The sequence below is a fragment of the Platalea leucorodia genome (assembly GCF_965183815.1).
Source record: "Platalea leucorodia genome assembly, chromosome: 9".
Lineage (NCBI taxonomy): Eukaryota > Metazoa > Chordata > Aves > Pelecaniformes > Threskiornithidae > Platalea > Platalea leucorodia.
In genome coordinates this window covers 30,250,132-30,263,841 of record NC_138831.1, presented here as the reverse complement: position 1 = coordinate 30,263,841, position 13,710 = coordinate 30,250,132, and the positions used below count along the sequence as shown (strand labels likewise).

Sequence of the window (13,710 nt, the reverse complement as noted above, 5' to 3'; positions counted from 1 at the left end):
GATGCAGCGTGGCAAGGGAGAGTGAGGAGAACAGTCCCCCCCTTCCCTGTCCCCCGCACAGCCAGTACATCCCAGTGGAAAACCAGAAAGGCACCTGCAGGAAACACGGCAGCAGTAGCCGCTGCCACCCCAGCGGGCAAACACACCTTTCGGCTAAAAAAAGAGTCTATGGTACAGTTTGGGTAGGCTTTTTTTTTTCCTTTTTTTCTCTGTTTTCTTAGTTTAAATAAATATTTCCTGTAGTGAAATAAAAAAAAATAATAATCCTCATTTTGTTCCTCCACGCCCTGCCTCAGCTGCAAAAACACCTGAGTGTTGAGTTTGTAAGGCCTCTGCTGTGTACCACTGCTGCAGACCAGGCGAGGGGGAGGCTGTCCGTCCTTGGCTGTCGGGACCCCTCCTGGGACGCCCATCGACCTTTCAGTGCCTGCAGGATGGAAACGATCTCTCCTTCCAAGGTCTTGCAGCATCGCTCCCCTCTCCTGCCCCTCCGCTCATGCCGGGGTTGCCACATCTCCATCAAGGCTGTCCCCCAGTGTGTTCTCCTTTGGGACAGCTGGTATCTGTGTTGTAAAGTGGTTTGGTTTTCTTCAAGAGTCTTTAAATCTTTCTTGCAGCCTTTTTCAGCTATGATCGGGACTGAAACTCTCAGTCCGAACAGCATCGCTCCCGCTGCCTTGGTCCAGCATAGTAAACAGGTGAAGCCGTGAGTTTAAATAAAAAGACAAATATAAATTACTGTATATTAAAAAAAAAACCAAAACAACATAACCTGAAGGCAGCAGCTCCTTATAAAGGTAAATTTGTAACGTTTTTAAAATGTCTTCATTTAAAACAACAAAAAAATCAGTCCTGTAACTACAGATGTTGCGATTCCCTTGATCCTTAATGTTGCGTTAAGTCTCTGTATAAAGATTAAAAACCAGGAGGAAGGTATGTTTATTGGGAACGACGTGTACAAAGCAGGAGGGGCGAGTTAGAGGAGAGAGGAGGGGACATGGTAAATCATCCCTGCAGTAGCCAGCCTTTCTCCAAGGCTGGGGTTGGTGGCGTGGCCATGTCCACGCTCCTTTTGCGGGTCCAAACACTGCTCCATCCCTCCAGCTCCGCTAGGACTCCAGTCATGCTCTCCCAGTTCACCGGTGGCAGCCTGGCCAGTCGTGGGAGTAGGACGCCAGGGGCCAGGGTACCACGCCAGCCATCCCTGCTCACGGCCCTGGAGCATCTCGGGGTCGTGCGCCCCGCCGCTGTTCTCCACCCTGAGCACCGTCCTCGGAGGGTCCTTGCAGTGCCGGTGGCCTCCAGGCACCAGCACCCCAGGACCTGTCCCCATCCTTGGGTGCAGCCACCCCGCTGGTGGGAGCTAGGCATCTCCCTGCAGGTCTGCTGGTGATCGCCTGCTTCATCTCGGCATCCGCGTCGCTGCCGGGAGGGGATACCGCTCTGGGGACGAGAGGGACCTTCCCTTTCCTGTCCTCGCAGGAGGGTGGCTCGGCTGTTGCCCTTGACACATTCCTTAGCGCCTTCTTTTTCTTCGCGCTACCCATGGCTATCGTTCTGCCATCAGCTTTCAGTGCCTCCAGGCCAGGGCTACCTGCGAGAGGAAAGAGTGGTTAGGGACAGCAGGGCCTTCACCTCCCCATCCCAAATAATCCCCCCCACAGCCACCAATCCCCCCTCCAGCCCAGCCCAGGCTGCAGAGCCACTCATGTGCTCCTCCCCAGCCAGCCCAAGCTGCCCGTCATCATGGCAAATACACACAAATACACGTACACCTTCACTTAACTACATATAAATCCTATAAATACATATAAATGCACACACAAGAAGAGTTACCTACTTGGAAAGATGCTGGCCAGCCTGCGAGCTTGAACCTGTAAGAAATAAAGTTGTTGGCAATGGCCTTGAGCAGCAGCAAAAGAGCATCTGGACAGGGAAGGGTGCTGGGACTGTCACCGGTGGGATGGGACAGCCGTGGCTGGCAGGCCCGGCATGCAGCATGCATGCTACCCCAATCCTAGCGTGTTCCTGAGCAGCCCAGTCCTGCTGCCCTGGGAGGGGGAGAGGTGGCCTGGAGGTGACCGACACCTCCTTGATATCCCCGGGATGACTTTTCTCACCCAGGCAGGCAGGGACAACCCCTCCGGCTCCACCGTCACCCCTAGTTTAAGCTTTCTCCCTCCACAACCCATGGAGAAAAGCTAAATATTCTGCTCTGCAGAACCCTTGGTGGGACAAGGATGCTGAGGGACCATGCAAGTGATGGATGCTCCCACCAAACAGCAGCATCTGGGAGGCAGATGGTCCCAGGGACGCATTGGTGTCACCAGCCCTCCACAGGAGATGCCGGGCGACCTACCGAGCTGCTGCCTGATGGAGTCATGCCAGTGGAGGTTCAGCAGGTCTGGGTAGATGTCAGGGAGCTGCTTGAGTGCCAGGAGCTTCAGCATGCGTGATGTGCAGCTCTTCAGCTCCAGGTCCCTCAAGTGCCTCTCCTCCGAGAGCGTGGTGGGACGCAACTCCACCTTGTGCTCCTGCAGCACTTGGTCAACGGCGGCCCCGGGGAGCTTGGGGAAGAGCTTCTCCTTCACCACGTGGATGGGGATGAAGACAGCCCCTGCACGGACTACGTGGGGGAAAGGACACTTGTGAGCGAACATGAAGGTCTCCAGTTGAGAGAGCAGGTTGGTGAGGAGAGCGGCCACGTCCTGGAAAGCCAGCCAGATCTCCTTGCCTTTGGTGGGCTTCTGAGGTTCGGGGATCTTGGAGCCATTCTTGGGCTTGGGGGGGGATTTGGGCATCTCTCCGAGCTCCTCTGCCAGCTCTGCCTTCTTCAGCCACTCCTGCAGGAGCTCCGGGGAGGACCTGGACACTGAGCACGAAATAATGTCGCAGAGTGAGGTGTGCAGGGTGGTGAAATACTGGCCAGCGGAGGTCTGTGGGGCAGGGGCCTCGCACTGCCCGGGAAGCAAGACGCTCTCCTCTCCCGGTGCGCGGGGAGCTTCAGGCTGCGGGGGCTGCTGCAGGTCCGGGCGAGCCCCCCGCAGAGCGCAGGCACTGGGCTGGGGGGCAGGCTGCGGGGTCGGGGGGCTGCTGGCCGGCAGGGAGGCGGGGGGGGTCTGCGGCCGCGGTGTGGGGATGCTGCCAGAGGGGACTGGTGGTGGCGGGCTGGGCTGGGGGGCGCGGGGGCTGCCAGCCTGCCGGGGGGGCACGGTGCTGGGCGGGAGGGAGCGCAGGATCTTGTATTTTTTGAACATGAAGGTGGCCGAGCTCTGGAAGTTGCTCTTGTCCCCAGAGCCCACCTCGAGCAGCAAAGGCAGCACCTGGGGTTTGGCCTCCTCTCCCTCCCTCCCCTTCCCCCCTGGACCTTCTTTCTCCTCCTCCGCATCCTCCCCGACCGGCATCCCCTCCGTGCATCCGATGGGTCCCCGGGTCTCCCCGGTTTTCACCAGTCTCTTCTTCAAGCTGAGGTCCAGCGCAATGCCCTCGGGGGCCGGCTCCCCGCTCCCCGCCCTGCTGGGGCTGCCCCCCTGAGACCCCAGGTCTTGGGGCACGAGCTTTGGCTTTTCAGGGACCCTTCCATAACAGCTTTCCCCTTGGCTCTGGACCGCACTGCTGCCTGTCTTCAGCGCTTGGCCGGCCGCCGTCCCCGTGGGCAGCAGGCTGGACATCACCAAGACGTCCCCAAGGGCAGCGGGCTCACGGCTGCTCCCTGCGATCCGGGGTGGGGTGTCCCCCTGGAGATGGTCCCTGGAGAAGGGGACCTGGGCTGAGCTCTCGGTCCCCTCCAGGTAGTCTCGGTAAGGTGCCAGGCTGAAGACGTTGTTGATCACCGGCATGGGTGGGGAGGAAGGAGAAACCTCACCGTCCCTCGGGACTTTCAGCCCCTCCATGGGGGAGGCAGCCAGAGAAGGGGGGATGAGCTCCTTGGCTAAATCCTTGACCTTGCAGGCATCTCCCTTCCCTACAACGATGGGAGCTGGTGGTTCCCTGCGGGGGGCCTCCTGGGGGGCCGGGCTGGCTCTCCTCCTCCCTGGGCAGGGGGGCTCCTTCTCCCTCTGGCTGGGCTTCACCCAGCCCCCTTCTCCTTTGGGAAATGTCTCTGCGAGCCCACTGGAGCCCCTGGACACCTTCTCCAGGACACAGACGGGTTGAAAAGCGCTGTTGTGCCTCACTGCTGCTCGCTGCCGGGGACTTTCTGCCCGGTGCTGCTGGCAGCCCGGCTCTGTGCTGGCAAAGGAGGTGCCAAATACAGCCGTGTCGACAGGGCTGAAGGCAAAGCCGGGGCTCGGCAAGTAGCCAGCTCGCCGCAGTGGCTCGGCATCCCTTGGCAGCGCCGCTGACTTGGCAGGCGGTGATGCCACTGCACCAGCACCGGCTGCCCTTGGCACACAGGTGTCCAAAGGGCTGGAAAAGTAGCTCCTTGGGGCTTGAGTCTTAAGGTAAGCACTGGGAAAGGGCTCCCTGCTTCCCGCAAAGCTGAAGCCTTTGTAGGTGCTGGGCAGGGAGCTGGGCTGTGCCTCGATGGTGGGAGCCGGGGGGTGGTAGAGGAGGGCAGCCTTGTGGAGGGGCAGCGGGTAGTGGGTCTGTGGGTAGCACGCCGGCGGCCTCTCCCGGTATGCCGGGCTGGTGGTGGGTGGCTGGAGCTTGAGCCAGGGGTCCGGGCTGAGGCTGGGGACCTCGGGCGCTTTCCTCTGGCTGTGGGCAGCGGGGCAGCTGGCTTCCAGGAAAGGGGTGCTGGGGGGGGCCCTGTATTTCTCAAAGGTGGTGTAGTAGGGGGAGAAGGCGACGGGGGAGCCCACCTTCTCCTTGGCAGGCAGTGCCAGGCTGGGGTGCAGCGGTGGGAGGCTGGGGTCGGAGTGGGGACCCCTCTTGTGCAGCCCAGTGCCACCACGGGGCTCGCCAGGGTGGAGAGGGTGGCTGGCGGGGGCGGCGGCGGACAGAGCCCATTCTGCATCCCCTGGTCTCTGCTGCAGGCTCTCTGCCCGGGCTCCCAGTGGCAGGGCCATCCTGGGGTCCACGAAGCATGCCGGGGCTCTGTACACCGGCTTGGGGACAGCCAGGGGGGCCGCCTTGTTCACCGCCACTGGCTTCTTCACTGGGAAGGGGTGTCCTGGAGCTGGTGGTGGGCTAGTCCACTTCTCCCTCGCCATTAGCAGCTCCCGCATCAGGCTGTCCTTGCCCTTTTCGGCACCCGGGGGCTGCAGCCCAGTCCCCAGGCTCTCAGGTCGGTACAGTAGGCAGCTCACCAGCGGCCCCTCCACCGGCATGGGCTGGCTGCCAGCACCGGTGCCATAGTGCAGGTAGGCGGCCGCCGGGCTCCAGCGCGCCAGGGGCTGCTCGGGGCCATCGGGACTTTGCAGCGGGCAGGCGAAGTAGGAGCCCTTGTAGTTGAAATGGTTTTCGGAGCTGGGGTTGGGCACAGGGCTGGATTTGCAGAGGCCATTGGGGAAGCTGGTGGTGGGCTCTGTCTCCAGCCGAGGTAGCTTGTTGAAAATCACAGGATCCAGAGACTCCAAGTGCCGTTTTGAGGCCATTTATGTGTTGGTGCCGGCGTCCCAACTGGGGTGTGCGATGGGAGAGGTGAGCTGGCCTTCCTGACCAGGAGAGAGAGAGAAAATAAACCATGAGCAAAGCAAGTCCCCATGGCAAGCATTCAGCCCGCAGTGGAACGGGACCAGCTTTTCCTTATTCACTTGCGATGCTCAGCATCGCACTGGAATGCTGAAGGAGAGGAGGGGAGCCATGGCAAGCCCTGCTCGCCTCACAGTCAGCCTCTGCCAAGGGCAACGGGGATTTGCTTCCCTTCTCCCATACTCCCAGCACCTGGCAGAGATCCTAAAAAACCAAAACCCACTCCAAATGAGAAGCAACATTTGATCCTCGGTGTGGAAGCCAGGGATCCGGTCAGGCGCTCCCCTTCCCCGGTGCTGGCCAGGGCAACCCTGCACGAGCCAGGGTGGGAGCCCAGAGCCGGCAGCGGGATCCTGGTAGGCTGGCCGAGTGTTTCTCCGTCCGCCTCCTTGGAAAAGCCCTGAAAAGCTCTCGCCGCTTTGGTTTCAAAGCCTCAATGAGCGTCTGTTGCAGGCAGCGGGGAGCAAAGCCGGGTCAGCTCAGGTGAAGAGCCAGCAGACTGCAGCGAGGCACAAACACAGACTGCCCAAAATTCCCCACCAATTACACCTTTCAAGCTAATTTGAGGCTTTCCCCCAGCGCAGCAGCCTGCAAGCTCGGGGAGACCCTCTCCCTTATGGTCTCTTCTAATTTTGGGCTGCTGCTGCGGCGGGGCCAGGGTGCCGGCCTGCAGTGTCAGGCGGTGCATGCCAGCAGGTGGAGCTGGCAGACCGTCCCAGCATCGCCCGGCCTTCCCAGGCATCGCCCCGCATCCCCATAGCATTGCAAATATCCCCCCAGTATCTCCTGGCATCACCCAGCAACCCCCCAGTACTGCCCAGCATCTCCTGAGCATCCCACTGAGACACCTGAGCACCACTTGAGCCCCAGGAGCATCACTGGAGCATCACCCAGTATCCTCCCAGCATCACCTGGCATTACCTGAGCTTCATGTACGTCACTCAAGCAAGCCCCCAGACCCACCTGAGCATTGCTGGACCATGGCCCAGCATCCTCCCAGCATAGCCAAACCTCCCCCAGCATCCCCCAAGCCCATGGATGGACTTACTGCAGTAGGATCTCGTGTCTGTTCTTCACCCCACGTTTTTGTTTTTTTTCTTTTTGTGGCAAGAGGTAGTGGAGAAGCAAAGAAGGAAATGGAGGAAGAGCGCGTGGAGATAAGATAAAAGCCTTGTCCACAGAAGGGGAAACGGAGCAGATAACTGGGGAGACTTGCGAGGGTAGATAAGGGACCCGAGCGTGGTGGCTCGGCTCTGCAGCGCGGCTGGAGTCCAGAGCCAAGCCGCACACAGCCCGCGCTGGCAAACCACACACTGCACCCTGCCAGCTCTCCCTGCCGTGCAGGCAGAGCCCTGCCAGACCGCTTACAGGCAGAAACAGGGGTCACACGTCCACTGGCCACCCAGCCGCAAGCACGGGTGCCCTGGCCCAGCTGCAGCTCTGTCCCCCGCACGCCCAGCCTGGCCCAGGGGGACACCAGGGGATGGCCCCGCACAGACCTGCCTCTCCCCAGCCCCAGCTCAAACCCAGAGGTTTTCCCCAAAACAGCAGCCCTGGCGTGGCCGAGCGGGCTGCAACCCTCTGCTGTTCCTTCGGGTTGGGTTTCTTTTCCAAACTTCAACAATTTCTCGCTTTCCAGGAAGGGTGCTGCTTCCCTGGACTCCTCTGAAAACCTCTTTGGACGGTCAATGCTTCCCTGCGGACAAGAAGGAAGCTCATCTCCCCACGTGCACCCTCAGAAGCAGCTCCCCAAAGAAAGGGGTCGTGGGGCGACGGCATCATTTCAACAGCCTTATCCTCGGGAGCCTCAGGGTATTTCCAAGACACCCAGTACCGATTAAATTTGCCATCACTTAGATCCAGGGAAAATGCTCCCCTCAAATTGAAAAAGATTGGAGAAAACCCCGAACTCCTGCTTTCCACAGGAGGCCCTGGCCCGAGGCAGGAGGCCGACCCGCACCGGTCCCTCCTGGCCCCAGCCCGGGGGCGGTGCTGCAGGCACCTCCATCACCGCATGCTGGCTGAGGTATTTTGGGGGGCTGTGCCCGGGAGGAAAAGTCAGCTGCACGTTGCCGTGTGCCCCCCCCAAAACGAGCCACGGGCTTTCCTCACACCCCATTGGGAGGATGTGAAGCCGGAGGGGGCTCGGCCAGGTGGGCGGGGGGTCCCAAACTGGGTTATTTTCTTTTCCAGCCGACCGCTCTCCCCACCCACCAGCGGCTCTCTTGGGAGAGTGGTGTTTAAATCCGTCTCCCTGGGAGATGCGGCGTGGGAGGGAGATGCAGGCGTGGGATCCCTTCCACGTGGTGACGATGCTCGGGGTGAACAAGCTGGGACAGAAACCCAGGATCTTGTGACTTCCAACACTTCCCTGCTGCTTTTTCCCCTTTCCCTGAAACACACCGATCTACAGAACGCGCGGCACTGGGGATGTCGTGCAACCGGCCCTGCCGTCACCACAGGACCAGGTTATGCCGCTGGGCACATCGGCAGCACCGACGCAATCACCCCGTTTCCAAATTGCCTGCACCCGCAGCAGTGGAGACGCCTCTTTGGGGGGGGGAGGAAGGAAAAGGCCTTGTAACCCCGTTACAAGGAGACCTTTCCCCTCAGGAATACCCAACCCCTTCCCATTGATTCAGTGGGAAAGAAGGCAGCCAGCTCCGACTTCCAGGCTTGCTGGAGGGACGCAGAACAGAGCAAGTCATCCCACAGCAGCGGCCAGAGCTAGTCATGTGGATTCTCTGATGTCAGATATGGGTTGAGCTCATTAAACTCATTAGGATGAGGACACTAATGGGCTCCCTCTTTCCATGAAGTACACTGGGGCTTTGCCCTAGCCAGTGCCGTCCCTACACCTGCGTCATTTGAGACCCAAGAAAACAGCTCTGCATTTGCTGTCACCATCAGCCCTTCCCCTCCGGGACTATCCCCTTGCAGCCGGCGTGGCCATGCCCTCCTTTCTTCCCCCGGCTGCAGGAGAGCCACCGGGGCCGGAGTCCATGGGGAAGAGAGAGGCACTCGGGAATCAGGGCCATGGGGACGCCTGGCTGAATGCTAACACGTGCAGCCAGAGCTTGCAATACTGAAACTCCACGGCTGGGGAAAGCAGTGGGCGGATTAAACACAGCCGATTTATTCCTCTTTTTTTATTTTTTTTTTAATTTTTTTTTTCCCTTCCTCTTCTTCGCAGGGGTTTTTCCCAGAAGGGGCTGTTTGGCCAGGAGGGAGAAAAGTAAAACCAAATGCAAAGGAGCACGTGCCGCCCCGCTGCGTGCAGGCAAAACCACCCCGATAAGTGCTCGTGGGCCACAGCCAGCTTTATCTGCCGCTTTTCAGATGTCGAAAGATGCTCCTTGGCATGCCGAGGCTGCCGGGGATGGCTCAGACATCTCTTTTTGCTCCAACAGCTCCGAACAAGCGCAGCCGTGTCTGCTATCGCCGGGGCAGTCAGGCGCAGCACACGGCTCCCCGGCATTTCCTCCCCAGGATGCGATGCACTAACGCGGCTGAAATAAGCGGGAGCCTCTCATCGCAGCCTCCCGCCTCCTCCATCGCCACGTGATGCGAAGAAACAGCCGCCAACTCCCAGCCAGCCCGCAGGAAGCAGCTATCAAGAAATAAAACCCAAAATCTCCTAAGCCCGCCGGCACTGGGCATCCCCAGCCATCCTGCAGCCCAGAGGGCCGCTAACGGGGGGGCTTTCCCCGTGTCACCCTGAAGCGAGTGGACTTCTCCCCCCGGTAAGAAGGCGGTTTCCCGTCCGGCTGCAATACCGGTTTCACAATCGCGGGGACCTTGGGTCCCTGCCGAGGAGGTCACCTTGCCCATCTCTCCTGTGGGCTTGGATGGGATCACCAGCAAGGCTCCCCCCGCTGAGGTCATTTGGGGGAGCAAACAAGAGGCTTCAGCGGTCCCAGCTCCCTCATTTCATACCTTATCCCTCTTCAAAAAAGTTTGTGTCTCCCAAGCGTTTCCCAGGTAGGCAAAAGCCCAGCCAGAGCCTTCCCTTGCACCAAGCCAGCTGCTTTTTAAGACAGTATCCTCACGGTACACAGACAGCATGCCATTGCTCGTACTGCAAATTAGGTTGTTATTCCTGAAAAAGCCCCAGCAATATTCACTTTCATAAAAAAAACTTCATTGAGCATGTAGCAGCCACCAGAAGGGCAGAGCGACCGCCTCCAGAATGACATCTGAATATTTAGGGGATTAAAACCCCTCCGATACGCAGGTACGAACGCATCGATCCGACTCGGACCCACGGGCGTCACGTCCCGGGCGGGCCACGGCCGGGCAGGGCCACCCCGGGCGCGGCACCAGCCCACGCTCCCGCCTGGCCACGAGGCAGGGACCGGCGGGGCCGGACGGCCGCCGTCCGTCCGTCCTTCCGTCCCCCCGCGCCAGCCGCGGCGGGGGACGCTCCGGCGGGGGAGCCGGCGGCGCCGTCGGCCCCCCCGGGCGCGCTGTGCATCCGCCGCCTGATCTAAAGTGTCCATAAATGGGTAAAAACCCTGGAACTGGAGCCCGCAGCCCGTTTTTCCCTGCATCGCCCAACGAGAAACAGATGATCTGGAGGAAGACGTTAGTACGGGCTACAGGAAAGTGGGGGTAGCCCTCCTGCAGTGTATACATGCCATACGCGCCTGGCCGGGAGCTTCTCAACGGCAAGCGGGGACGGGGCGAGGGGCCAGGGGTCCCCGGCGCCCCCCGCCCGGCCGGGCAGGGGCGGGAGCCCCGCTGCCGCCCCGCATCCCTCCGGCTCCGGCACCTCCCCCGGCCCCCCGAGCCCCCCGAGCTGCGGGGGCCGGATCCGGCCCCGCACTCACCTGCAGCGGCGGCGGCGGCGCGGAGCCTCCCCCGGAGCATCTCTACGGGGCCGGGCGGGGGGCTCGGCGTTGGGGGGGGGCCTGCTGCCGCTGCCCCGCTCGGCCGGCAGCCTGCATTGTGCGGAGGAAGTGGGAGGAGGAGGAGGAGGAGGAGGAGGAGGAGGAGGGGGAGGGCTGGGTATGCGTGTGGGCCGGCCGGAGGAGGGGACGGGACGGGACGGGATGGGACAGCCCAGCCCAGCCCGCCACACGTGCGCTGAGCTGGTCGGGGCTCTGCCCGGCGCGGTCGGAGCGGGGATCCCTCGGTACAGGGTAATCCCCCCCGTTACGGGAACCCCCCGCAGCGGGGAGCCCCTGTTATGGAAGGGTCCCCATTGCAGCAAGCCCCCCGTTATGAAGGAGTAGCCATATGGGGAGCCCACGCTGGGCGGAAGCCCCATTAAGGGGAGCCCCCCTTGTACGAAACCCCCATTAGGGAGGAGCCCCGGTTGCAGGCAGTCCTCACTAGGGAGGAACCCCATTAAGGGAAGCCCCCATTGCAGGCAGTCCCTGCATCGTGGGGACCCTCTGTTAAACAGTAGTCCCCATTACAGGGAGACCCCCCTTGCAAGAGGAGCCCCAGCACAGGGATACCCCCCCAGGCTGAGCCCACCAGGATCCATCCACCCGCACACAAGCACTTTCCTGTTGCGCATGCAGGGACAGAGGGAAGCTGAGGGATCCACTGACAGTCTGGGGTGGGCTGGGGATGGTTTCTTAGCCCCCCTCACAGTCACCCCCCACCCCAAACAAAAGGCTCTCCTCCTGGATTTAACGTCCCCCTGCACAGGGGACCCCCAGTGGGTCGAGCCCCAAGTCTGTTTGCCGGCATTAACGTTTAGCAGTTTATCCAAGGAGTCGCGTCTGAAAAGGTCCACGCAAACATTCCCCAACTAATAATTAACCCTCATAAAAGGCCCATAAATACGATTAACCCAGTGACACAGATGCTGCGAGATTAAGTGAGTTGCCCAAGGCCACAGAGTGAGGCGGGGAGAGAACCAAAGATTTCTAAGCGAGAAATAAAGATTTCTACTTTTCGAATAGCCTTTTCTTCCAATATAGTCCAAGTTGCTCCTTGTGCAGCATGGAGGTGCCTCAAAACGCTGTCATCTGAGCACGGTTTTATTGGAAACCAAAACCTCCAAGCATCTTCAGATGGCAGGTGGCAGGAGAAGGGGGGGGAAAATGGTTCCCTTGGAGGTTTCCCAGCAGAATGAACTTTACCTTTACTAAATGTAAAGGCAATGCAATGATTACTGATGGGGAGCGGGCTATATGGATTATTTCAGGAAGGGATCTACCCCAGCCCCAGCTCACCGAGGTGTAGGAAGCCGCTCACACTCTTTTTGGCCCCAATTCAGCCCAGGGCTTAGGAATGTGCCTAATTATTAATACAGGTGATTAAGGACCTTTTTGAACAAAGACCGAGAAGCCAGTGTTTGAATTCTCCTCTCCTTGGCCTCACAACCGTTATTTTTCCCTTACGGCTTTATTTAATTTATAGCAGTTTTGTGGCAGCAGCAGTTGATTCCTGTGAAGAAAATAAGTAGCTGGGAGGAGCCGGCTCTGAATTTCCAGTCCCTTAGCTCTGATGTTTACACATTGATTGCTTTGTCTGGAGTTCATCGATCATGTGCTGCCGTAATATTTTCTTTGGTCAAATTGTAATGCAATTATATAATAATTATTATATATTAAGTTATTAGGTGTTATATATTAGTATGTAATATATAATAGTTATTAGATATTCAAATGAGCAAATGGGAGGATAGTACAGCTTGTTATTTGGAGTTATGGTCATTAAAAAAATATCGGTGTTAATTTTTACTTCGCTGGACAGAATTGCAATTCACTTGACGTGGCAGATAATCCCTTTAAGCTTGAGCTGGTTAATACATTTGCTTAACTTTATGCCAGAAACACCCTTCCTTATCTGTATTTGGACACATCTCTGCTGCCAGTCATTCAGCTGAACTCTTAAAACTAAATCTCACTGAAATCTTCTCCCCGCTTTTCGGTCTGATGGGGCTTTTTTTTTTAATCTGTAATTTCTGTAATACCCTTTTCCTCCTAAAAAGACTTTTAAACACTGTGACGTGTGGCACGAGGTTTTCACAGCAGCCTCCTCTAATTTCTAGAGGATGTTTTGTTTTTATGATGACTTATTTTAAAACACACATTATTTCCCATATAATCTCCTTCTTGAAATAACTCCGAGTCTTACATTTCTCTAGAGCAGAAAGAGGGATTTCGACCTGTCCTTGAAGCAAATACCCGCTCTGTTTTCTTCTTTTTGCTGTGAATTTCCTTCTCTCTCGACTTCCTGCGTGATTCATCTCTTCATTAGCAACTGAAATCGGCTGAGTAGCGACAAACCTGCTCCTTGCTGAGGCATCAAACCTGCTGGCACCAGGAGCACACCAGACACCAGCCTCAAAAGAAACCACTCTTTTTTTGGTTTGTTTGGTTTTGGTTTTTTTTTTTATTTATTTTTAAAATTTTTTATTTTTAAAAATTTTTTAAGACATAAGCATTTGGGAAAATGGCCTTTGGGGAAAGGTGGGTGGTGATTCCCAGCTCTGATGCATCCAGGGCATGGCTGAAACTCTGCCCCTCCAGCCACCAGCATCCTCCGTGGTGGGTGAGCACGTGGGGGGCTCGGGGACCTGGCTGATGGGGAGCAGCACAGGCAGCCCTGCGGGGTTGACGTGAGCCTGGGGAGGTGAGGGTTTGACTGAATTAGTCAAACTTTGGCCGTGTGGTTTTCAATTTTCTTTTTGAGGCTTCTCAGCCCCGGCAGCGATGGCGTCTATCTTCGGGTTCATCGCTTGGGAGATTTAATCTGTGGTTTGCCGTGCTCGGGCTCCCTCCCAGCGCTCAGGAAACCTGCTGGCTTCTGATTGCCACTGCCTTGGCGTGCTGGCTCCCGGGATGGGTCCCCAAATGCCATGCCCGAGGTGGGGCACCCACTCCTGGGGTTCACCCCTTGCAGGCACGGGGATGAGGGGACTCAGGATGGGAGCTTGGGCATCAGGCTCCCTCCTCCAGGCAGCGGTTTGAGTTCAAGTCATTGCTGCTCCCCAGCCATGCCACTTCTCTCATACTCCAAAAAGGGTCGCTTCTTGTCGCAGCTTGTGCTCCCCAATTTGTCCTGGTGCTAATTAAGCCCCTCAGGGGGAGTTAACCCCCTTTAGGAGGGCAGTAC

At 58.3% G+C, this 13,710-nt stretch overlaps 1 protein-coding gene across 1 annotated transcript; it reads right to left on the bottom strand.

Annotated features, from left to right (window-relative positions):
- Window positions 1-1,301: 1,301 nt before the first annotated feature.
- Window positions 1,302-10,554, bottom strand: LOC309595540 (uncharacterized protein C15orf39 homolog). The gene is made up of 4 exons (XM_082322608.1): window positions 10,464-10,554; window positions 2,360-5,597; window positions 1,841-1,874; window positions 1,302-1,594 (listed from the first exon to the last, which is right to left on the bottom strand). Exons 2-4 carry the CDS (start codon window positions 5,535-5,537, stop codon window positions 1,591-1,593), a joined length of 3,216 nt encoding a protein of 1,071 aa, XP_082178734.1. The 5' UTR covers window positions 5,538-5,597; window positions 10,464-10,554; the 3' UTR covers window positions 1,302-1,590.
- Window positions 10,555-13,710: the final 3,156 nt, after the last annotated feature.

Excerpts from the sequence above, each read along its gene's own strand:
- LOC309595540 (XM_082322608.1), bottom strand. The coding sequence starts at position 5,537 with ATGGCCTCAAAACGGCACTTGGAGTCTCTGGATCCTGTGATTTTCAAC. Across the intron at positions 1,875-2,359 it reads CTCCATCAGGCAGCAGCTCG|GTTCAAGCTCGCAGGCTGGC; the intron begins GTAGGTCGCCCG and ends TATTTCTTACAG.